At 33.9% G+C, this 27100-nt stretch overlaps 1 protein-coding gene across 1 annotated transcript in view; it reads left to right on the forward strand.

Annotated features, from left to right (window-relative positions):
• The window catches only part of Abca3 (ATP binding cassette subfamily A member 3), a 64614-nt gene that overhangs the window by 28029 nt on the left and 9485 nt on the right, over positions 1-27100 (forward strand). Inside the window, exons 2-19 of the mRNA XM_085949417.1 lie at positions 6074-6316; positions 6865-7139; positions 8669-8836; positions 10297-10538; positions 11794-11904; positions 12168-12312; positions 14986-15165; positions 16440-16652; positions 16851-16942; positions 17850-17979; positions 21829-22058; positions 22179-22344; positions 22710-22952; positions 23228-23369; positions 24283-24407; positions 24933-25321; positions 25912-26121; positions 26908-27012. Coding sequence (XP_085805543.1) covers positions 6114-6316; positions 6865-7139; positions 8669-8836; positions 10297-10538; positions 11794-11904; positions 12168-12312; positions 14986-15165; positions 16440-16652; positions 16851-16942; positions 17850-17979; positions 21829-22058; positions 22179-22344; positions 22710-22952; positions 23228-23369; positions 24283-24407; positions 24933-25321; positions 25912-26121; positions 26908-27012 — 3369 coding nt within the window. The 5' untranslated portion in view covers positions 6074-6113. The remainder of the gene's footprint in view (positions 1-6073; positions 6317-6864; positions 7140-8668; positions 8837-10296; positions 10539-11793; positions 11905-12167; positions 12313-14985; positions 15166-16439; positions 16653-16850; positions 16943-17849; positions 17980-21828; positions 22059-22178; positions 22345-22709; positions 22953-23227; positions 23370-24282; positions 24408-24932; positions 25322-25911; positions 26122-26907; positions 27013-27100) is intronic.

Below are 27100 nucleotides of genomic sequence, written 5' to 3' on the forward strand. Positions count from 1 at the left end.
CTACTATTATAACACAGTAGTTAACATAGTTACAAATAATTAGCATGTTATTGTTCTATTGAATTTGATGTGCTATTCTAGCTTATTATAAGATGTTTTAAGCTGTTTACGGTATCGAAAAACGTTAGATTTAATGCCAGATGCGAATTTTGCAAGCTAGCCTATACAAAAATGCTAGATCTGGCGAGAAAAACGTCAGATTAGCCACACTGCTGTATATTACATATCTGTTTGTGATCATCGGATTCTCATTTTGGCTTAAAAAAAACTCTTCTTGTGCTAGAAGATCATTACACTTTTTGTAGGTAACAACAGGTCATTAAAATTAATTGATTCACGAAACAATTATTACATACCGACTGAGGTAATTTTTGTGTGATAATCTTGTAATAACAATTCTGCTGCTAAATCTAGGCAATGTTATATCATAATGTGATAATAATTTACTTTCTCTTTCAATTTTAAACAACTTTACTTGCAGCACAGTAATTTTGTATCAAACACAAACCGTCAACAACTCATATCTTCAAACACCTAATTTCTTATTGAGCTGGAAACTTATTCTATTACTTATAATATTTTATAAATTCATGTTTAATGCCCCACATGCCCCCTGTAAAGGTAAAAAAATTAAATAGTTGATGTTGCTTTGAAAACTATGTCTCTACAATCTGTAGATTTTGTAGAAAATAATATGTATAATAATATGTCATTAATCACACTTCACCGTGAAAGGTTGTATCGGAAATATATGGTCGTATATCAATCTGTTTGGGTTGTATAGTACTGAGATAAAATTCATGTCTTAATAAAACACGGTTCTTGTCAGTTTACAGGAAGCCAGCGGCAAACAAATTTTGAAAATAGCCGATGTATTGGATTATTTGTTAGGTTAGGTTGTTACATTATATTACATAATGCTCCACGAACAACGCATAATTTTTTCATCTCAGTGCTATAGAGATGACCGTATAGAATACGAAAGTATATGAAATGTAATCAAATCAAATTTATTTATTTTACATATAATGAACATAACAAATTATAAATTCAAAGCCTTCACGACATGACATAAAATAAGTGTTAATAATTTTTAAAAATAAAAATACAGAGAAGTGTGAGTTAATAGTACAATAAGTAATAAAATAAGAAATAAAATAAGAAAGAAATAACAAAAATAACAAAATAAAAGTAGGTGGAAGCACACAGAGTGAACTTTGATAGACCCTATCTTAACATCGTCCACCTAAATTCACCCTCACGTAAGTGGAATATATCAATATCCGAAGCGATTTCATTAAACATGGTTATTGCCCTCCCAATTGCCATTACTAAAGGCAGGTTAGTTCTGAACCGTGGGAGAACAAACAACAGATGCCCTCGATTCCTAAGGTAATTATCAGAGACACAATTTACGTACAGTTTACATGTAACCGTCATTAATATGTCCTGTCTCTCATTTTCATGGTAATAAAAAATATATTAATACTATAAAAAAGTATTATTGTGTCGTTTGAAATTGAGAGTAAAGCCATTTGGGTACATCAGATGTCTGTGGTTGTTGCGCATTTTGAAATTATTTTTTTGTCAATACGTGTGTTATATTTTTAATTTTATTATTATTCAATACAACTATTATAGTGAATCATATTCGGCAAACTTTCCATTGGACTCATAATTTTGAAGAAATTAGTTTTAGGTACCTACGTTTTCCGTTCTGTATTTTTCATGATATACATAATAATATATTGTATTAATTAAAATAAAACCCAGTATCTTATATTATAGTACTAATTAAATATTATTGTGTTTTAATTTAATCAATACAATGTATTTCATAAAACAAAAATATAATATATAAGTATGTATTGTATTTTATGATTAGTGGATTTAAAATTTACATTCAAAAATACTCCACATATTGTCATAAACTCATAATCGAACAAAAATACATACCTACATATTATTCTGCGTATAATTTCATACAATATGTAATGATCTACTTTCAATACCCGCTAAAAGCTTATAAAAGAAATGATGTGTCCAATTTTATAAAATTTGTATTTATTGCAATAAAGGATTTATTGTCTAATATAAATTGGCATATTGTTGTAATTTCAATATGAGTCACTTAAGTCGCTCTGGGCGATTTTTCAATAAAGTAGTTTTGAATGTATGTATGTGCTATATCGATAGGTCTACCAGCCTATCGAGGTGCGGGTTTTAAATTTCACCCTGTTTCGTCAAAATATCGAAATGAATATTGACCTGAGTCGCCAAATCCGCTCTAAGTTAAATAACAGGTTACTAAATTGGCTCTAGATAGCCGACTAATCAGACATCGCGATTCAAACCATGATTTTTAGCATATATTTTAATCGTTATACAAACATCAACATTATCGTAAATGCACAAAACAGTTTTTCGCGATTTACTCGAAACTCAATAAAACCTCCAGAGTGGGTTTAGCGACTAAGTGACTCATATACATTATGATGAAAAAAGAAACCAATGTAAAATGAACAATTTACAAATGAAATCCAAAAAATTGTTTACCATGAATATTGAATCGGTATTTGAAAATAGACGCCTGCTCATGCTCCACAGCAGTTAAAATGCTAATTTACTTTTTTATAAATATTCATTTTTATTCTCTCGGCCTATTAAAATGTAATTCAAGGTCTGCATATTGACGAAAATACTGTCTTACAAAAAATGCAGTTTGACTATAATAATTTATTGTCAGTAGGTACCTCTCGATCGGTTAATCATGTTATTATTCTCATCAGCCGTCATCAATCTACTGCAGGATTAAAGTCTACGTTTTTACCAGGTCATTGTTGTCAAATAATCAGGTAATTTGTTATTCATTTTGGAAACAGTGATGGAATGCAACCAAACTATGCCGCGCAGTCACATCGAGTTATTAACATAATTATTATTTATGGCAATGGTTGTGTAAATAACATAACATCATGATATCTCAACATACACCTTCTTTGTTTCCTACGTTCAACAGTGTCTAAAAGCTGCACGCGTCCATATATGCTATAAAAAGGCAGTTGTCTTTCTTCATTATATAATAATTCGCTTTCCTATGTAAGTACAGGTAGAATAACGTGTGAAGTGAAAACCTGCTGGCAGTACGTATTATTGCGGCCATAACAAGAAAATGCACGTGTAAACACGTATTATCGTGCAAGTTGGAAAACTGCATGCATTGATCAAAAAAATCCAGCAGCTTATAAATTTTCACGCGATTGTTGCAACTTGCACGATATCTGTGCAGTAGAAATATAGTGGCGAACCTGATGGAAAAAATACGAACTACGCACAAAGCATTTTGACATCTGAATCTGTGAAATAGCATCACACAATGACTACCAACGCGTTCGCTAACGCTTGAAGAATAGCGAGGCAGTCAGAACTTTTGTGTGTAAACCATTATTGTCGCGATAGTTTAATTTACACTCTATTGTTGCCAGTAAATCCATGCACGTTTACAGGCGCTATTATACCCCGTTCATATATGCATGGATTTACTGTTAACAGTAAGTATTATCGCGACAGTAGGGATTTTTTGGATCTGCGCAGTAGAATGATAGTGGTGAACCTGCCGGCAAAGAAACGAACTATACTCATTTTGAGGTTGACCGATTGTCACTACCTCTCAAATAGTACCATAAAATGACAACATCGCGTCTCGCTTACTCTTGAAGAATGAGATTGGAGAGACAGTCAGCACTTTTACATGTAAACAGTTATTGTCACGAATTAAAATACGCACTATTGCTGCCAGTAAATCGATGCACGTGTACAGGCACTCTAGCTGCGTTTGTTCATTTGCACTTGTACACTTTGCCACATTATCTCTTGAGAACGACCTCTGCAACAAGCTCAGAACGTTGATGAAAAAAGGCGTAGAATGAATACACAGTGATAGGCCATAAATGAAATTCAATAACAAATAGAAAGAGGTAAAACCGATGCCATATTATTAAGGTTAAGTAAGGTGAGTTCGTTCATTTGAGATCTTGTTTTCCAATGTGAAAGATCAAGATCTTTAGGATAGGATGTCATTAGGGATTACAATTTCCCATGTGAAAGAACATGTTGAAAATATTTGACTAAATATTTGGTAGAGCTGCGTTCGTTCATTTGATATTTCGTGTCCAATGACATTATTAATGGACAACGCATTCAATACAGTAGCTAGTAAGTAAATTCACGCACAGTGACATTCGCACATGTATAGGTAGACGTCACGCAATTTCCATTATGCGATATCACGCATCGGGAATTTATAGCAATATCACGTTTATTGTAATGGCGTTAGAACAGTGTTTATAGTGTCGATGTTCATTTGAGCGAACCCGTTCGAACCGAACCGTTCGGCAGACCCAACAAAAAGCATCGGGAGTTTATAGCAATCTCACCCTTATTGTAATGGCGTTAGAACAGATTATGCCATTCGGCAGACCCGACAGAAAAGTGAGTGTCATTTTTATTCCCAGATGCTTCGTCCATATTAATGTCATTGTTTGTGTCTCCATGTAAAAGAACAGGTAGAAAAAACAAGATCTGCGCATCTATTCTATACACAAGACTGCTATCGGCCGCTATCGAGAGCTATCGAGGGTAGTTTTTCATATTTTTTATCGAAGTACTTATTATAATTGTTACAATAAGTTAGCCGTCTAAACAGTCAAAACTATCTATCTCGCTCTAAAATATAGCACAGCGAAGAGAGGTTCTGTTATAACTTAGCACTTATTGTAACAATCACAACTAACTTATTGTAATTGTTACAATAAGTGCTATTACTACAAAACTACCCTTGATAGCGGCCGATAGCAGTCTTGTGTATAGAATAGATGCGCTGCAGCGTGAAAATTGATGTTATATCATTAAATAAAGCTGCGTTCTCTAAATTTGAGACTTAAATTTACCATGTGAAAGAATAAATAGAAGGATCTATGGCCCAATTATGAAAGTTTTTTGAAATTGGTTTATACATTCATTATTGTGAAATTGAATAATTTTTTATTTCAATGTTTGTGTATACATTACGGATGTGTGTACGATTCATTTACTAGTGACAGTAAGATGTTAATCACAAAAACAAATCTAACTGTACATTATATTGATCACATTAACTAACACACGCAAACAAAAAATCACATCAAGTCAAATTTTCCATATTTAGGTAAATGTCGGCTTGGACAATAACGGTTTATTATGTAGGTATTCTACTTAAGAAATTTAAGTACCTAGCTGTTAAAATTAATAATACCTATTATGGATATTCTGACATTACTGGTAATGAATACACGCCACATAGTACCACATACGAATTCTATGAAATATTAAATTACACATGGTTCAATAAATAAACAAACGTGACATAAACCACTGCAATGAATCATTTTCAAAAACGCAAATAAGCCTACGCACCTACCTATTGCATAAATGCAGCACACTCTATTTGTATAACTCTATCTTAGTATATTAGTTTATAGCTATTTCTCTTTGCAAACTATTGCCGAGCTGTTTGCAATTTGCTAAGGAATTGTGTTCTATTTATGTTACTGATTACTCGCGTTGTGCCTAATTTAAATATATATATAAGTAGGTACGTAAATCGATTTGTAATAGTATTAGCAATTTCATATTGTGATATATACAATGGCGTTTCCTAACCTACCTGTGCGCTGCAGGCAATTGGGAAGTGTGCCGTAAGATATTGTTGCATATGATAATGATTAATCGATGATCACAATCAAGAATTCAAAAGAGCATCTTTAAGATTTCTTGATCAGGATTCAACATCGATTCAGGCTTAAAAAGTTGTGTTCTCTTAAATGAGCGTGAGTATCTCATTGAAAGAATTATTACCAGTCATTTAACGTGTAGTATTTTTCAGTGTGTTCCGAAATTGTCACATTTTGAATGGTGTACCATGTCCAGAAAAAGGTTTAAAAGCACTGCTCTAAAATATACATTTTGGAAAAACTTTCTCTCTTATGATAATGTGTGAGTAATATAAAACTGAAGTTTGGTTGTTTGTTTCCAGCTGAGGCATCTGGCAGAATTGTAACAGCGAGGAAGGAAAAATGTCGGGCTGTTGGGACAAGTTCCGGCTGCTGATATGGAAGAACGTGGTGCTGCAGAAGCGGCACAAGATGCAGACGGCCGTGGAGATATTCGCGCCTGTCATCTTCGCCACCCTCATGGTGCTCGTGAGGAGTCTCATCGAGCCGGAGTTTTCGCCCGAGCTCAAGTTCGCCCCATTCAGCGCAGCCAAATTCTTCATGCCGTAAATTACATTTTTATAAATATAAAAAAATACATAACCAACTTTAGATATCTTTCTACTTTTCCAGAAAAACCACAACAAAAGTATACTCGCCAAATTGAATTTGCCAAGCCCCACCTACGGGAGGCAAATTCGTATTTTAGTGCAGGTCTCAGGTATCTACTAGAAGTGTGTAATAAACGCCAATTGCACCAGTGACATAATTATATCTTGGAATAATTCACTCGCCAAGAATATTTTGTTACTTGCAAGGGGAATTTTTGGGATCATCCTATATAAGCATGTAAAAGAAAAATTCACATGAGCCATGAGTAGTATCTATACAGCCTCTATTATAAAAATCTCAAAAAAATCTTCTAAACCCTCTCAACAATAAGCTGTACTTCAACTGATAGGTGGCCTGAAGAATCGACCCACTTTCAATCACATGCAATGTATGCACGCTTAAAATTAAGACATATTCAATGTGCACATTCACATGGAGCCGTTTTCACAACTTTGTCACAGAAATTGACAGTACCTATTATAATGTATGATTTACTTTCCAGACAAAACATATCAAACTCCACCTACCGATCTGCATTTCCCACTCCAGAGTTAAGACTGTCGTATTCGCCCGAATCAAACATGACAGAAGCAGTCATCAAGAAGTCGTTGAAGTTCCTGGTGGTGCAGCAATCGCTGATCTGCATTATATGGGACTGCTTGAGCAATGTTACAATCACGGGATATCCAAACGCGTCGGAAATGCTTCGGCATCTCAGCGACCCCCTCCTAAACGACACCAGCATCTGTGGCATCCAGTTCGATGACTCTTTAAGAAGTAAGTCATATTCTTTCTTCAATGAGACTGTGTGCTTTCTACAACTAATAAACAGCTGATTTATAAACACGATACATTTTGTATTGTCACATTAAATGGTCACTGTGTCAACATAATGTCACATGACGTGAAATCGCCTTAGGGTCATTATTACATTTGTGATTTATGTGAATGAAAGATGTCACATGAAAACGTTTTTGGACTCAGTAGAAGAGGCGATAAATAAGTCGTTGATTAGCAGTATCCAAAACCAATTAACAGCAAATGATAGATTTTCATTCTTTTCTTAAATGTTTGGAATATTCTCGGTTTGTATACATAGATATTGCAACGTGACTCAAGTAATCAACGTATATTAATTTGTATTTGGATCCACAACATTAATAGTGTCATCCCTATTCTATCCATTTGTATAGGGTTGAGAAAAGGATTTTCTCAGCTTAGAATTAATCCAAGAAAAATAACTGTCAATACCAAAGAATTTGGATTATAAATAGAAGGAGCCGTATACGTTATTTCAAAAGATACGATGTCCGACAGCACTTGAGCATTCACTGGATTTGTGTCAATGTACTTTACCAATTAAGCTACGGGCGTCCTATCTAATTATGTTGAAATTAACTAGTAGTTTTTACATGAAATTTTAAGTTTGTTAAATTGCGTTTATGTGTATCAGTTAAGGTATTAATTAAGTGCCCTAACTACTAACTGATCCCCGGATCACCCCAAATTTTAGTTTTATAATGTACTTGCACTTGCTAATAATTTAATAAGCTATTTCTTTTATTCAATGAATAATTCAATATAAAGAATGTTTCATTCACAATTCTAATGTAAATTATTCATTGAATAATAGAAGTAGTTTATGTTTTAAATTATTTAGTGAACGCATAAAGCATGGTTATGTTGGTAAACTCCACAAATATTAAGATAGCTCAGTTGGCATTCTGATTTTCTTACTCACTCAATGGCTGCCATTTTTTATGTTCGTTGTGATCACTCACTCGAGTTCAGTTATAAATGGTTTTACACAAATCTTACAGGATTTTTCAACTGAATAATAATGCCATACTTATATTATTGGCTACTTATTTACTCATTGTGACGGATTGTCTTTTGATACGCATTGCTAATCGACAAAAAATGCCATACCAGTAGTGTGAAGTTCTCTACAAATGAATCTGCAATCGAAATCAGTTGTAGTTAACATAATCAGTGGACCGGTGGAAATGAAATTATCCTTTTCCTTTTAGATTGAAAATATTATAATTAATATGGATATAATTTTGGTTTTTAATTTTAATTCATTTTTAACTTTGGGTACATACTTATCATGTTTTTTGCAAAGTTCATTTGGGAAATTATACACACATATAAAAGTTATCATATGTTGTAGAGAAATTTTATTTAAGTATGACTAATTATCAAACCAAACTAGTACGATGTACATTCGGTAATAGACCGGGTTCTTCCACTATATTAATACAAATTTCGGTCGAATAACAATCTATGTTGTATTTTTTTTGTAGACATGACAACGTGGCCCAACGACACGACTTTGACGTTACGTTTCCCCGCTCAATTACGAACGATGCTACCTCAGACTCCGTACTACGACTGGAAAACCAATTTTCTGTTTCCACTCTTCCAAACGCCGGGGCCGCGGATGCCCACAAAAGAACATGGAGGATGGCCAGGTATTAAAACCTTTTATAAAAGAATCACATATAATTATATGACTCACGTAAAGATAGATGTAATTAATGTCACCGCTGTTAAGTATAATGTATAAGTGAGACAGTTTAAGCCAGTGGCTCTTAACCTTTTTGAAGTCACGGTGCATTTTTGATCATAAGAAAAAATTGCGGTGCACCAAAATCAAACGGTCAGAAAACAATGAAAAATATGCGTACATAACTTTTATTACAAATTAAACAGATCGATTCGGCAAAATCTGAATCACATTAGAACCTTCGTCGGCTTTCATAATTTAGCAAAGGACTTTTTCGGTTTTCACTATTTCGTGGATCTTTCTGCTTTTATCATTTTTTTCGCGGTGCACTTACAACAAACTAGCGGTGCACCGGTTAAGAACCACTGATTTAAGCAATATGCAAAAATACCGGAAGAAGCAGTCAAGCCCGCGACATGTAAAAACCCATGCTGTATATCGACAAATATATTCATTCATTTAACCTTGGCATCAGAGATTTATGTCCAGTGTTGCCAACTGTAATTCACAAAAATATGCCAGATAGGGTAAGTAAATAAGCTAGATAGCAAAATAAAATGTCAGATTTTTTCAAAATTGAAAAAGTGTCTAGAAATTAGCATTTCAAAATGATGTGTCACAATTATATACATCGTTTTTACAAGAACAGTGTATTAATTTTATTATAAGATATTTATTCGTATGTATATTTGTCTTGATTAACACAGCGCAAAACACACACAAACGAATACACATACTTCATATCTGTCTGTGCATTGAACACACTGAACCCATCGACAAGAATTTTGACAGGTGGCTCAGCCACCTGGTATTTTTTCCTAGTAAGAAAATATAAAGTTCGTAAGCCCAGCATGTTAATTTTCAAGCGAATCTGCTGTAATATTCTAGCTTTATTATAAGAAGTTTCAAGCTGTTTGCGGTGTCGAAAAACACTAGATATAGCGCTATACGCCAGATGGAAATTTTGCAAGCTAGATACCTATTCAAAAATGCTAGATCTGGCAAGAAAAATGCTAAGTTGGCAACGCTGGTTGTGTCCTTCCTACACAGTTCAGCTACCGCAGCCTAAGTCCTCTGGTCTTCCTTTTAACTTCCTGTCTATTGAAGAGAAACCTCTCGGGTGGTTAGGTGACATGCGAATAGTTTTATTATTTTAGTAGATTTAAGTATTTTTTTTGTGCCTTCTTCATCATATGCCATATTTATCGCATCCTCCTTCAAAGACCCATCTCAATATATTCCTTTCAAAGATATCCAGCACTCCGATCTATAAATCAATATGGGCTTGATGAGGATTTTGAAGAGCTTTATTATCACTTGCTTTGAAAGGAGTCTTTCTTGATCTGAAATGTCCCTGTAAAGCGTAGTAGGTTTTACAATATGTAAACAGTGATTTATTCTAAAATTGAAATTCATTTATTTCAGGTTATGTTGCCGAGGGCTTTTTACCCCTGGCGCACGCTATATTTAGGACACTAACCAATAACATAAAAGCTTCGTACACTCCGAAAGTACTCATACAAAGGCTACCGCATCCGGGATATCTACGAGACGACTTGCTACCTGCGTTACAAGGCTTCATCTCTATCATTATAATGCTCAGTTTTAACTATACGTGCATCAATACCGTGAAGGTTATTGCTGCTGAGAAAGAGAGACAGCTTAAGGTAAGATAATAGTCCTGATAAAACAGTTGTTGTTTTGACCCGATTATAATATGAAGGTGTATACGTGCACTCACTTAATTAACTCTTTTTCTTTATCCTTCTTTCTTCGTTTTTAGCACTACAACAGGACATGAGGCCCAATGACAATAGTGTAGTGAAATAATTGATACAATAAGTGTTAATAATTCGATACTTTCCTACCCTATTTAGCTGCCGTAGCGGACCGAAAGCGGCCTTTTGTATAGAATAGACCCGCAGATGTATGTACTACTAGTTAATTTCATCGTAATTAGATAGGACCCATGTTGCTCAATTGGTAAAGCACATTGTCGCGAATGCAGTGGATGCAGGTTCGATTCCCGCTGGGCATCATATTTTTCTAGTAGGTGTTTTCAAATTAGTTATATGTATTGAAATTATTAACTTAACAGTATAATACTACGAAACGTAAATAAAGTACCCTTGAAGACAATGCCTAAATATATGAAAGTAAAGCTAAAAAAAGACTAATTAGACGAATGATTAAAATTTCGCATTGCAGATTCATTTGTAGAAAACACTATCATCGCCCATAGTTATCGAAAACCGCAATCACAATTTTTAGATCCACTCAATCAGGCAATTCCATAAACTAAGTTAATATTGTCAAAACGTTGAAAATTTTATTTGTTATGAATGGATAGTAATGTCTTATTAATTACTACACATATTAACAATTTCGAATATGAAACATTTTCGACTTGTACCAAAACTAAAACATTCACGTTGTAAAACAAATGTAGCTTATAACTGTCTGGGAGAAGATTGATTGTGTTAATTATTTACATAGAGAGGCCGCTAAATACACTTTAGAATATTTGTAAGAACAAGCATAAAAAATCAAAAGATTGAAAGAGAATCGAAAAGACGGAAGGCCATCAAAGATGGCATTTATAAACATGCAATTGACAGTAAAGTATGGATACTGCACTGATACATTATTGAGATGTGTAAATATTGTGTAATAAAATATGTCAATTTATACAATTACCCACAGTGGTTGAATTGTTGGAGTGGCCATCTTTGAAACTGTGGGTTAAAAAAATTCAAGTGTGTTTTTCAATTTGTGTTTGATCCAATACAAGAAACCAATGAGTCGGGGTGTTAACATGACGTTCAGTCTACGGATGCTCCGCTTAGAAGTATACATGGTTTAAAAAAAATCATCTTGCCGTAGCTTTCATTGTGACAATATTTTGCTTTTTATTAATTTCAGGAAGTGATGAAAATTATGGGCCTTTCCAATTGGCTGCATTGGACAGCGTGGTTTATAAAAACATTTAGTTATATAATGATAACGGTCATAATGATTGTTATACTTCTTAAGGTAAGCCAACAGACAAATAATATATTCACTGCCTATATAATAATATATTATATTCCTAGTCATAAGTTAATGTATCACAATATAATATATACTATTCACCATTACCTGGTAAATAATTATTGCCATGTGTGTGCTCAAAGAAATGGAGTCTAATCACCATGTATACACCACATTTTTATAAACCTCATTGTCTAAATTAATTGCTAAAAAATAATTATGTAATGTAATGCTGTAATAATTTATTTGGTGAACTTTCTTTATAGGTGGAATGGTACAATACAAAAGATGGATTATCAGGGTATTCCGTGTTTACATACACTCCATGGCATCTCATTCTAGTTTTCATGATGATTTACATGGCCAGTTCTATATGCTTCTGCTTTATGATAAGTGTCTTCTTCTCCAAAGGTAATTATCGCATCAAAAAAATAATATAGAAAGTTTTATGCCGCAGGATTTGTTTTGACTTTAATTAAAACCACGGATTTGAGGCATTTGAATATTAGCCGGCTCGCACATCACAACTTGCCTCGTGTGCCTGACAGCCATAAATTAAAACTTCCGAGAACGGCCGGGTAGTGTTGCATGTCACAACCTCACACATCTATCTAGCGACAGTCGCACGTAGCCTTCGAAACGTATTGATATTTCAATGCAGTGATTGGCAAGCCGGTATAGGAATGACCAATTCGTAGGTGTTTCTTCGTGACTTCGACCCTCCGACTCGGAGCCCGAGAACGATACAACATGTCGATTGCAACAGCCAGATGTTTTTTTCAGACGAAACAGTTGCATTTGATCAATCTGCGGAGCTCCATTTGGCAACATGTGATTTGTTGTTTCGTTAAATAACGATGACATCACATCGACCTATTCGACACGTTTTTAGGCGAGACGAGTTCTGATATGCGAGCCGGCTTAGGTATATTTTCCTTTTCACAAGTAATATAAGACATAGATGTTGATGGAAGTAACAAAAACCTAGGTGAAAGTTTATGTAATAATTGTCAATATAATATGTGAGGCGCCGAGTCGCTAAACTGGCTCCTGGCGATTTTTCGATAAAATGAGTTTTGAATGTATTTAGATGCTCTACCGATAGATCTATTGAATTTTCCAGTTGAGAGTTTCAAATTCCTCCCAATTTCATCAAAAAATCAAAATGAATATTGACGTGAGTCGCCAAGCGCGCTCTTTGAAAAAATATGGAGTCGCTAAATTGTCTCTTCTTAACCGACCAATCAGACGCCGCCATTCAAATACTGATTTCAAACGTACGGTAAAATCTCTATACAACCGCGTCAAACCGTTCGCGTCTGTGCAGTGAGGAAGTCTTGATTTTGCTTCGTCTATTTGATTGTTTTTACTAATTAATAATGGATGTTTCATTAGTAAGTGTAACGGAATCTCTACCAGGAGAATCAAGGAAGCGTTTAAGAAATCCAGCTTGCTGGAAATGTAACGTGTTACGCCAAGAAAGGTATTTAAAAATTGACATTCCTAACATTAATTTTTGCTATAGATGTTTCAATAATCCAGTGGTGTTTCATAATATTATTTTTTGTTTCGTACCTACGCATTTTTTAAATTATGCCGTAGATACATAATATTGTATATTTAGCGTGATGTATTATGAGATCTCTAAGTACAGAATTTTAACATATTTTGCTTGTGTCAAAAAATAATATTATTGGGACCTTTAATAATTGGACATTATTTTTTAATCACTTGATGACTTATAATAAATTGATTTAAGATAACCGCCATAAATCTCATTATATATATTTACATAATATCTAAGTATAGTCATTATTTTATACTTTTGTATATATATTTTATTAACCTCTATCTTTACTTTTTATTTTCAAAGTTATTAATTATTGTATTTTTCATAATTTGTTGCAGATATTCATCTAAAAAATTGCCCGAGTATCCTCAGTGTAATCATGACACTAAGAACTTCAAGTGCAGTTCATTAAATGGAACTGATATTAGACATTTCCATACTGCATTTTATGAAAAGGCAGTGAAACTTGCTCAAGATACATTTATAGTGAAGTATTGTAAAGGAGTTTCAGTGATGTCACACAGTGGGGCTGAAAGAAAAAAATCTTTCAATATGAAATAAATCATGCCCGAAAAAGTCAAACTGGTGCTTTGGTTCCCGTATGCCAAAAAACCTTTTTGGGTATTTTAAACATTAAAAAAGGTAGAATCCAAGGTGTTGTGAAGCGCTTTCAAAATAGCGCGGGAAAACTTCCCATCGAGAGAAGAGGCGGCGATAAGGCACATGCGAGTTTTATATTCACATATTTGGTATACTTGTGTAATTTCTTGCTCGCTTCTCATGAATAAACACGATTCTTTATTCTGAAAAAATGCTTTTTTTCTATGTACATACATACATACCTACCGCTATAAATGCTAAAAAGATGCAATGTAAAAAAGGATTAACCGTGTAGTAGGTAAAATAAATTCGAAAATATCTATATTAATTGAAATAAATACGGCCCGCTACTGAACAGTCATTTCCGGCCGACCTTATTCCATAAGTGCCAAACTCGACTCTATTGACATGTAACGTCAAAGTGTGAGTCACAAATTTGGCTCCTTGCGACAGCGAGTGATGCAAGTGTGCTCTCCGGACAATTAAAATGTATTTATTTGGAATATTGGCGCATATAAATTGAATTTGACGTTTTAATTTACTATTCCATATAAACCGGAAACTAGAAAATAACTTAAATTACACTTAAAGTTATCACACTGCCCATAACAGTTTTTCGTGATTTACTCAAAACTCAAAAAACCCCCAGGAGCCAGTTTAGCGACTCGGCGCCTCATGTCATTGGCACTTCGTAATTATTAAATAATGTGGGTTTTTTTTACATATTTTTGGAAAAAGGGAATATGAGCTCTCACAACTATATTAGCCAAGGAAAGGTGAAGGCAGCATAAGTCTACATAGTAAATGATTACCTTGATTACACAACGTCTTAAATTAGCTAAACGTCAGATGTTCGTGAACTAATACAACCAACATAGGATAATGAGATGAAATGTGATGTTTTCTGATTGTAGCCAATACAGCAGCCACGGTTGCCGGGATGATGTGGTTCCTGTCGTACTCGCCGTACATGTTCCTCTCCAACGAGTGGGTGCTGCCTTCCATGGGGACCAGACTCACATCGTGCCTCGCCTCAAACACCGCCATGGCGTTCGGATTTGAAATTATTCTTGATAATGAAGCCACTGCCGAAGGTAAAGCGCCACTTACACTTTTATAATATTTATATATCAGCAAAAACTGTCACAAGAATGTTTGTTTTATTTTTTTTTCATTTTGTGTTCTCTACTGTCTGGATGTTTTGTGGTAAAATTTTATTTATACATACTTAATTCTAAGATATCCAAAGATTTTGAGTTCTATAATATAATATTAGATAATATAGCTTAAATGTTATGTAAGTGAAACTAGCAAAAGGGTTATTGAGACTGATTACTAGATTTTGAATTGCAGATTCATCTGTGACTAATTTCATACTGTTATCACTAGCATTATTAAAATTCACCAGCATTTCAATACAATTTTATATTCATCCAATCAGTTGATTCCATAAATTGTTGGAAGATCCCAAAACAGTACCTTAAACTTGATGGGAAGGTATTCAATTAATAATTATTACTACATACATTGATAATTTCAAACACAAAATTTATTATTCAACTTATCAATGGTCTAATGTTAATACCCTGTATCTGACCTGTATTACAAAAATGACTTTTTGATATACAAAACATCAAAAATACTGCCCATCGACTGCGAAATTCCCATATCTGTAGTTATTTTAACAAAAATCATACAGTCATTTTGGAAATTTCCCGTATCTGATCATTGCAGGAATAAACCTGTAATAGCCCATATCTTGCCTCTAAGCTGTCAAGCATGTTGCATGACGTGTGTTGAATTCAGCTTCAAAATGTCACTTTCGAATTATTTAAATGGTAAAACAGTAAGTAATATATCACATTTCGATGTTTATCTTTATGTATAAATGTCACATTTTATTGAATGTTATCATTATATTAAGCGTTATGTGCTTTGGTATACCACCGTTTACGTTACGGGTTATTGGCATGCTATGTAGTTACAAGATGTGTGAGCTAACAGACAGATACGGGATATTAAATATTTAGTTTTTTTAGCTTTATGCACAATTTGTAAAAAGTCACTTACGGGATATTAACATTAGGCCATCGTTATACCAGAATGAAAGCATTAACACAAATGTAGCTGTAACTACTTGTGAAAGTACAGTCTGTCGTCATATTTAGATAGGCAATCGAGAGCATTACATCTAACCATTGTGTGAAATCATAAATAACTATATGTAACCAAGTAAGCAGGAAGCGGTCTTTGCATGTTTTCGGCACTGCCGACATCTTTATCCATATCCGCTCTTTGGGTAGATCATAATATGACTTCATCTAGGTGTAGTCCGAATTCTTTAAAGATATTCATAATACATTTGCAGGCTTGCAATGGTCGAAATTATTCACCCCGACGACCGCCGATGATCCTTTTGTGATGGGTCACATTCTGATTATGTTGATCGTGGATGCATTCCTGTACCTGGTGATAGCGCTCTACGTCGAGCAGATTTTCCCCGGGTCGTACGGCGTTCCGCAGCCTTGGTACTTCCCTGTCAGTAAGATGTACTGGCAGTCAATCTTCAGGTCAACCGCTGGTAAGAATTGTTTCTGTCATAGCACACATTATCCTATTATTCTTGTCCTGATTGCATCTTTATTTTAAAATTAAAAAAAAAAATTGTAACAAATGTTTTGACATTCAAAACATAATTCGAATTCGAAATTCGTACTTTGTAATTAATTTAGAATTATGGAAGTTTTTTTATTGTATTCATGTCTTAATTCTTTCACAGTTGTCGGAGATATACCCAACAATGAGCAACCGCATTCAATCGACGGGATTGAGCCTGAACCTAAAGGACTTAAATTGGGAATCAATATTATTGTAAGGATTTTTACTATTAATTGATTTAGAATGAACCCATTAAATACAACTGCCTGTTCTTGGAAAAAAAAATTCAAACCCAACAAATTTAGTCACTTACATAATATTTAAAAATACAATTATTATTTAAAATATTTCAATAACTACACAATTTTAAAAGAAATATTAAAATTAAATAATATATAATAAAAAAAAATTAGTAAATTCGCGATTGGAGAACTACGAGTTTCTAAGTGTTTATTTTTGGAGAAACAGTAGTAACAATGAGGCAGCTTAAAATACCACTTCATTGTTAGGTTTGTTTTGTCAAAAATAAACACTTAGAACCTTGAAGATACTAAACTCACAAATGCGTAAAGAAAATCATATAAACAACCTAAAAACCTTCCATAAAGGCCGGTTCGGATTGGTCGAGTAGTTTAGTCGAGTGGCGAATGATTTAGTTAAGACTAATGGTTTTGTAACTGAAAAGGCCGAACACAGTACATTAGTGAGTGACGTGTCAAAATTAATAGAGCACTGTTCAGACTTGTCTCGTGGCTTGTTTTTGGTATTTAGTGAGAGGTGGTGGGGGTGCTACTTGACTGAAAAATTAGAATGAAATGGATTGACTCGACTAAATGATTTTACTAAATTACTCGACTAAATTTGTCTGTTCATACATGTTTAGTTACTAAATTACTCTCCACTCGACTAATCTGAACTGGCCTTTAGTGATATGCAAAGATCATTAAACATCAATAAAATATTTTATGAGATTTAAAAAGACTTGTTTGTTTATAGTACTGTGACGCCGAAATTTGAATCTAAATGAAAAACACAAAATAACATATAACTTTGATTTATAATAATTATTATCGATAATAGAGCGATGGTCTATTTGTAATGAGGGTCTTATTTGTTTCAGAATCTAACGAAAGTATTTAATAAAAAGACGGCAGTGGATAAGTTGAATTTGAAAATTTACGAAGACCAAATAACTGTTCTGCTTGGTCACAATGGTGCGGGGAAGACCACCACAATGTCTATGCTTACTGGTAAGTTACACTAATATCATGTCCAATCGTTATTATGTCAATATTCAGCAAAAACTATCTATTTGTTCCATTATGATAATACATAGAAATACATTGTACCCAATAATACCGATGCCCAATAGTACAAATCTCTTTTCAAGTAGAATTTAAATTCAAGTTTCAGTCGATAATATTAATTTTTCCAACATCATCATAACCATTTGTTGTGCAACAGCCCGGGTTGGGTCCTGGCCTCTCTATTTTTAATTCCAATCACTCTTTCATCCTGGGCCACATCATCTATCCACCGCAATTTGGGTTTCTCAACAGTCGTCTGCGCAGATGGCTTTGCATCAAAGACTTTCCGTACTGGTCGGCTCAGGCTCACTCGTTGAACATGACCAGCATCTATTTTAACCGGTTCTATGCCTTCAGCAAGTTATCTTGCTCTATGAGGCTGTGATCGACAGGCCACACAAACAAAATTCTCAAATTATCTCATCTGACTTTAAACTCAATTTACTAGCCACTGTCGATTGATTTGCATAATCTAAAAAATTAAATACGCAGTGACATCTGTCTGAATGATTATGAAATACTAAGCCACAAATTATCGGTATTACAGTGATTATAGCAAGAGCTTTGCTCTACATTCAATGTGTGTTGTTAAAAATCTGTGGCCTGTCAGATATTGCCGTAATAATATTGTGAGGCATAGATTGATGGTTTGAATTAGGTTGAGTTAACCAAATTCCTTGTAGACTTATTCTTTGCTTTAAATATCGCTCTCACGATAATAGATCAGAAAACCGTGTTCAGACTTGTTGCTGATGATCCAAAATTCTGATCCATCTGTGAGGATTGACCTTAGGCAGTGCAGTAATTAACTAAATACATGATATCCTCCAAAGCCATATACCCCGTTTAGACGTACATGGATTTACTGCTGACAGTACGTATTATCGCGGCCATAATAAAAAAATGCACGTGCAAATTGCAAGATTGCATGCATGAATCAAAAAAGTTCAGAAACTTCTGAATTTTCACGCGACAATTAGACGGTGCAATATCTGCGCCTGTGCAGTAGAACGATTGTAGTAAACCTGCCGGTAAAAAAACGAACTACACCACGCACTCATTTTGAGGTTAACCGATTTTTACGACCTGTCAAATGGTATCATAAAATGACAACATCGCATCTCGCTTACTCTTGAATGAGATTGGCGAGACAGTCAGTACTTTTACGTGCAAACAGTTATTATCGCGATTATTTAAAATACACACTATTGGTGCAAGTAAATCCATGCACTTCTACAGGCGCTTATAACCATATGGAAATATAGCCATTCGGATTGACTCATTCGGAAAAACCAACCACTTCACTTATCTGGGTTCCATTGTCACCGCTAATAGTGATATGGAAATAAAAATCAGAAGACAAATACAAATAACCAATAAGTGTTTTTGAAATCCAAAGTACTATCTCGGAACACAAAAATCCATATATTCAAAACACTACATACTAATTATTTTTTTAAATAGATAAACTCTGACTCAATTTGAAGAGAGGCAATTATATAATAATGTAGTTTAATAAATTAACTACAGATTGTGAAGATAGTATGAACTATCTAACAATGTTTATAAGATAATTAATTTTTATGCGTATGTTTTCATTTGCGTTTCCTGTTTATAGAAAATATACTTGAAAATGAAGGAGCATGTAAATAAATACTCTTCAATATCCACTTCAATCTATTGTTTCGAATCAATAGAATGTCCTTATGTAATAAATTTATTATAAGTGCATATTATTATAATGTCCCCATATCTATTCTTATTTTGAGTACATATGCACTTCTGTGTCAAAAGTTGTATTCATTCAAAAATCTAAATATCTGCAAAACATAAACAACTTATTACTGAGAGGCTGGTTGCAGAGCCGATGATTGAAATAATGTAACGTACCTGTGACTGTGTTGAATAGATTGACTTCAAAGCTAAACATGAGATTGTAAATTCTATATAACTTTTTCAATTTTCTGTAAATAAAGACTTCTACTCAAATGATCCATTATGTATATTACATGTCAGACAGTAATACATATATGAATTAGAAACATGAAAATAATAACAACATTTTGTACGTAATCCAATTGCATGAATAAAATACTTAAAACTTTTCATACAAAGCAGTTAGTCACATGTTCGAATCCTATTCCATGCATAAATAGTAATGAGGCGATGTGAACCCATTATTTATGTATGTCACTTGTATTCTTTTAATCCTCATGACCTCAACTATCATTTGGAAATTGTTTCTTTGAATTTATATAGTATTATGGCTGGGATTGGCGAATCCAATAAACAAGAATTTAGGCAGCGAATGGTTTATATTTTAAATAGTACGATTACGGACACCATATCGTCGGTATACTGGCAGAAAGCTATAAGTGAAAAATCCTTGTTTTGAGAAAATCGACTTTTTCTAAAATCAAGAAGTTTGGAGCTCTCTATTTTTTCACCTAAATCATTATTTATTAAACAAACCACTCTATAAAATGCATTAATCATGTAAGAATTCAATTCAAGTATAAGCAAGTATTTTTTGTGATAATTATTGTTGATTTTTTGAATTTGTAAATAAAATGGTGACTTATCGTTTTCTACCAGTACACTTTTGGAGTCAATGGAGTGGCAATAGGTTAAATGTTATAGGTAGTTGGCTAGTAATATACAGGACTCCTAATTATTATAGAAATGGATTTTTTTACTTGCAATTTTATATAAATTAGAAATTTACACAGAGATAGAGGTACTTCTGTTTGACATTATTATGAAAAAATATCTACTTTGATGACTTTTTTGTGTATCATTGGTATTTTAATTTCAAATTAAAATAGTCTTTATAATTTTTTTCATACAATCAATACCTAATTAATTATGTCAATTACGTGTATTTAGAGGAGAGGATAAAAATAAAAATGGGAATTACATAGTATTTTGTTTATTAATTTGTTTCCAAAAATATTGAAACAAGAGTTAAGTACCTACCTACCTATGATCTATTTTATAAAAAAAAACATATACGTAATAGTTAATTATGTTAGCCGTACGCAATTTAGTTAAGTTGGTACAAATAGTCGAGCAGTGGCATAAATGTGTACAGCCAAAAAGATATAAGTCACGTTGACGTTTTTGTGCAGCTATAGAAATAATAAATCTCTACAGTCATAAAACTTTAAGTGTACTTATAGTTATTTTCCAGTAAGAAATGCGAACATAATTAACTTAATTCGTATTGACATCTTTATATTACGAAAACAATAAATGGAATATGAATGAGCTTGTTTTTCCAGACGATAGAGCGTGTTAAAATCTATCAAGTTGCATTATTAGGTCAAAACAGCTAAATTTTGACTTAACGTTTTCTGCCAGTATACTGACGATATTAGAGTTTACAATTATTATTCTATAAATTATAGGAGCACAGCTTCATATACCTGAGGTTAGCTTTCTCAGAATTGTTGGACTAGGTAAAATGTTTGTTCCACACCCTTCGCCTGGTACATTTACAACACTACTTAAATTTAAAATGATATTAATCTTAGCTAAATTGCGGCCAACTCTTGGTTATAAAACTGAAGCCAGTTCCGTTTTATGGATGTTAATAGGTAGCTTATGATTTTTTTTAATTCAGTAATATGGTCTATGGAAGTAAAGTTAAATTCCTTGGATAGAGAGCAAGTTGCAATCTAAATTAGGATTAACTGAGAAATTTAATTACCCTAGTGAAATAATATGAAATAACAATTTGATTAATTTATAATATGAATGTCAGCTTCATGGTGTATCATATTATGTTTCCAGGCATGTTTCCACCGACATCAGGTACGGCCGTAGTGGCGGGTCACGACATTAGACAAGATGTGGCGGGTGTACGGGCCTCCTTAGGGCTCTGCCCTCAGCACAATGTCCTCTTCTCTGACTTGACTGTCGCCGAACACATCTACTTTTACTCCAGGCTTAAAGGACTCGTAGGAGTCGCTTTGAAAGAAGAGGTCAACAAGTATGTCGCCCTGCTCGGATTGGAAGACAAGGTGTGTATATTTCTCCTGCACCGAGCATATGACAATACTATTATGACGACCGAATTGAAAGAAAAATGCAAAATAGATAAAAATATTAATTAACAATGAATTATCTTTGAATTCCTCTAGCGTGATGTTTTGTCGAGTTCGCTATCTGGCGGAATGCAACGACGGTTAAGTGTCGGTGCTGCTTTGTGTGGCGGCTCCAAAGCCGTTTTGTTGGATGAGCCTTCATCCGGTATGGATCCAGCCGCTCGCCGCCATTTATGGGACCTTTTACACATGGAGAAAAAAGGTTTGTTATTAATTTCATTCAACGATTGGTATATATCGACAGTCAGTACGTAAACTTGGATATCTATAAAAATGCAATTTTGCAGGAAAGCTATTTGAAGTAAGAATTCTTAGAACTTCTATGTTTTTATTACTAGACACCGAACCATCATTATTTAGAATATTTAGATAAACAATCATAAAAAATAACAGGATGTCACAAATATTATAGTACAAAATTTTCATAAAATACTCTTTAGTTATAGTCCTAATTAAACTCTTTGAAGATTAAAACCGATTTCAACTATCAACACATTTGTTTTTTCAGTTATATTCTGAAATGATAAAATTCAGCAAATGAATTTTATTTGATTATTATAAATACAGGTCGCGTGATAATCCTGACCACGCATTTCATGGACGAGGCTGAGATCCTGGGCGAGAGGGTGGCCGTGATGTCCGGGGGCCGGCTGAAGGCATGCGGATCGCCCTTCTACCTTAAGCGGAAGTTTGGAGCCGGTTACCGCCTCACCGCGGCCAGGAGGTCGTATGCCATCGGCGCCCCCGCCGCTCCTGTCACGGCCTTACTGCGCACTCACATCCCGCAGACCAAACTCTACTCCGATATAGGTAAGGCTTAAATACTTCACTATCTGATACTTTGTCATATTATGTAAAATTAACGTTTTTTATTAAAATTATACTAGTTCATATATCACAAGATTAAATTAAAGGCGGTAATCGTGTGATTTGATTTTTAATATGTCTACATAGCTTCTCTACGTCTAATGATAGTCTTGTAAGATAGGCAATTAAATAAATTGTACAACTGTAGTTTAAACTTTGTTAATTTGTAAAATATAATATGAGGTCACTCAGTTGAAATATTTTCCATTTTTCTTTAGGTTCGGAGTTGTCATATCTGTTACCTGAAGAGCTGTCTCATAAATATGAACCAATGCTAAAGGAGTTGGAAACTAATCAAGAGGAGCTTGGTCTCATCGGTTTTGGGATATCAGCGACCACTCTTGAGGAAGTTTTTATGAAGTAAGTTTAAATATATCCTTCTTTTTCGGAGTGCCATATCAGTGAAGCCCTTCCTCCTGTCTTGTGCTGTTCTCAAAAGTTCCTCGTCTTACAATAGCTTATATCTGTATAATCACTAATGTGGGTAAATTGTTTTCCTCGACATGGATATAAATCATGTTATATATATCTTTGTAAATCGCCTTTTTTTCCTTGCTGAATAATTAAACATATCTCCTTCGGTTTTGCCACAGTTCAAATGGAAATAGATAGCTACATCTCCTCAACAGATTTTCGGCAACTGCTCTGGTCCTTTTCTTTCGGTGTATTTTCTGTATTATGAATTGTTTTCACTTTTAATTCTTGATGGAACGACATGTTATTACAAATATACCACATAAGCGTGAAGTTCGATAGTTTTGACAGAGAATATGACGTAGCTAGAGCGACATTAAATGAGCTACATGTAAGAGCAGTCATAAATGATAACGGTAACAATAATTAAATTTGCCTTATGTAATCCGTGCGCTATAGAAGTAATCGCAATCTGTGCAATTTCAACGTTAAGTTGTTCTACTTCTACTTCTGTTTCACAATTATTATAATATATTCATAATTGATTTCATCCTAACGGATATTTTAATTGGTTTTCCAATTATTTATACTCTTTTTGTTTACATATACAACTTCACAATTTCTTTTCAATATGTCGTATATACCTAAGTCGTGGGTAGTTGCTCCTGAGACATTCCCAAACCTAAACAACTGCAGTTGCTTTACATCAACTAATGTGCTTTGTGATACCCCCGATTTACTGGGCATGGTATTAATCGAGGTTTGGTTGGTTAGTTTGTTGGTGGGTGTTGTTTAATTGTGATGCTAAAGCCAGCTTCTTAGGAAGACTACTCTATCCATTTTGATTGATTGTGTGCAGGGTTGGTGCAGATGCTGTGGAAGTATGCGACGACCAGGACCAGATCAGCTACAAGGAGTCGGACGCCAATGGACACATCATGATGGAAAATGGCGCCACTAAGAATACAGAGTTTCTAGAAAAATGTATGTCATACTCTTACAAAACGTATATCATATTTTAAACTAACAAAAATGTGATTATATAATATATAACAGTTCATACAGTTGATCACAGTCAACAATTTGATAACGGTTTTTAGAAACTAACTAAAATTTCCATTTGATTGACAATATCGTATATTCAAGTGATTATATCATGTCAACTTTCTTCTTGGCTGGATTATTAAAAAAAATATTTTGGTGGAATTGTAGTGAAAATCACGCTAGTATTAATACTCATTTTTTGCGATACCCAACTATGCCAGTGGTCTAGAGGCGCACAACTGTGGCAAACTTTCTCTAAAAGACAGTTTCTAAACCACGCAACCACACCAAAAAAAAATAGATTGTAGACAAAAAACGTGATACTTTTGTGTGATGGATTCGTGTTGGACTTTTTTGGCAATAACCATATTCTATGTTAAAATTTTCCGGGACTGCAATTCCTAGTATATACCTTTTCTTGTTTCAAATAATATGATAACCATACCCTACATATTTTATTTCCAGCAAATATCCCGGACTGTTCAACCGTCCGCTACACGGGATTCAGGCTAGTGTCAGACCAATGGCGGGCGATGCTTTACAAGAAGATCCTCGTGACGATTCGCACATGGGTGCTCACCTTTCTGCAGCTCTTCATCCCTGTCCTTTTTCTCCTCATCGCTATAATGGTGTCTCGCATGTGGCAGAACTCGGCCGATCTTCCACCCAAGACCCTGGCTCTGGAGGACGGCTACGAAAACAGCGTCACCTTGCTGGGCCAGGATGGCAGCTTGTCCGCCAAGTCTGAAGCCATCAAGAATTCGTACATGGAATACTTCAAGGATGCCAACGTCTCCACGATGCAATTGATTGACGTTGGAACTGAGAACATCGAAGAACATTATTTGAAGAAGGTTTGTTTCTTTTGTGATTACTGTAATATTGCTACCATTATCAATAATATCGACTAAAATGGAAAAAGGGCGTAACCCTCAGTTTTTTCAAAATAGGTTTTATTGCATAATAATGTTGTACATGACTAAATACACGTTGTGTCCAAAGGATGTAACCTGCAAATTCCGAATTATCATTTAAATTTAGCTAACAAAAAAAAAAGAAGGAAGTGACGTGACGTGGAAAAAACGGCTTAACCATCATTTTTGTTTGTTTTTTTTCATTACTTAACTCAATAATTAACATCAATTTAAAGATATAAAAACCAAATTATTAATTATCATGCACTTTAAGGTTATGTCTATTTAATATATATACTTTGACCGAAAACCATAAAAAAAATGTTTTTGTGCCTCCTGTAAAATTTGATTTGTGTGGATTACACCCTTTTTTCTTTCCACAGTCGATATTATTGATAATGGTAGTATTATGTAAAATGACAGCATTACAAAGCAATCTCAAATTGGATTATGTTTTTAATTTGCATGACTATTTTGTACTATCATAAAGAAGACCACTATTGATTCATCTTCTCGACGTTAATTTTCAGGCGGAAGTCGATATGCCGACGATGAGGAATAAATACCTAGCGGCTGCAACCGTAGCCAACAGCAATATCACTGTGTGGTTCTCGAACTTTGCGTATCACGATCTGCCGTCGTCTCTGATGCTGGTACACAACGCCATCCTTAAGTCGATCGCACCCAACTCCTCCTTCACCCTCGTCAATGATCCGCTACCATTCACCCTCAAGTCTAAAGTGAGTTTACTTAATTTATTCTCATCGCTTACATATTTACTTGGAAGTTTTTGAATATTGTAAGATAAAAATTTCAATGAATTACTAATTAATTATGCATATAAATAATGATTAAAAAGCTAACCTACATTAATTTATAATTTAATGGGGGACATGCTCAGCGTAGGTCAAAATGGAGCTTTTATTGCATTTTCAATGCATGGTCCTGGACATTCCTTAAACATTGTAGATAATCTATTTATATAATTTTGAAGCCTTATTATATTTTAAATATTTGATGACTGCATAAAGTATTTTTATTACATAAAATAATATTCTTTTAAACCTCTCGCTCTAATGTTTTAGAATATAGTCATATTTCAATACATGCATGTGCAGTGGTGTTAAGATTTTTTACGTTTATTAATTTTTAAACGCATTTATAAAACCATTAGTATAATTTATGTCGACATTATTATAGTGAAATATTTACGATAAAAAATTATATTGATAATCTCTGTGATCCCAAATTTGACAAGAATTAGGCATTTTATTATTCAAAAAATGGGTAAGATTAACAAGATAATTCTAAAGATACTAATTATAAGCTATTATTTTAATATTGATAGTATTTGGGTTAACAAGATTTTAGAGTTTTTATTCTGTTTTACACATTTTTTTGCATACAAAGATGGCACTCGTCAAGCTGAACTTGTAATGATTTTTATATCGAAACTACAGACGGCTCCATCTGGAAGAAGATTTAAAAAATTTTTTGACTAAGGTTATTTTCACATCTATTTTCAGTTTGAATTGCTATCGTACGGGAACAGTGCTGGCTTCCAGATTGCCTTCAATGTTGGCTTCAGCATGGCTTTCGTCTCCGCATTCTTTGTCCTCTTCTACATCAAGGTAAACTGTCATCTATTATAATATGACTGTCTTAATATAAAAAAAAATTATGCATATTTTACTGTATACCTTTTCTTACTATTGAATA

This window comes from Rhyacophila brunnea, unplaced genomic scaffold (assembly GCF_057557595.1).
Source record: "Rhyacophila brunnea isolate RB1 unplaced genomic scaffold, BYU_Rbru_1.0 scaffold_22, whole genome shotgun sequence".
Classification (NCBI taxonomy): domain Eukaryota; kingdom Metazoa; phylum Arthropoda; class Insecta; order Trichoptera; family Rhyacophilidae; genus Rhyacophila; species Rhyacophila brunnea.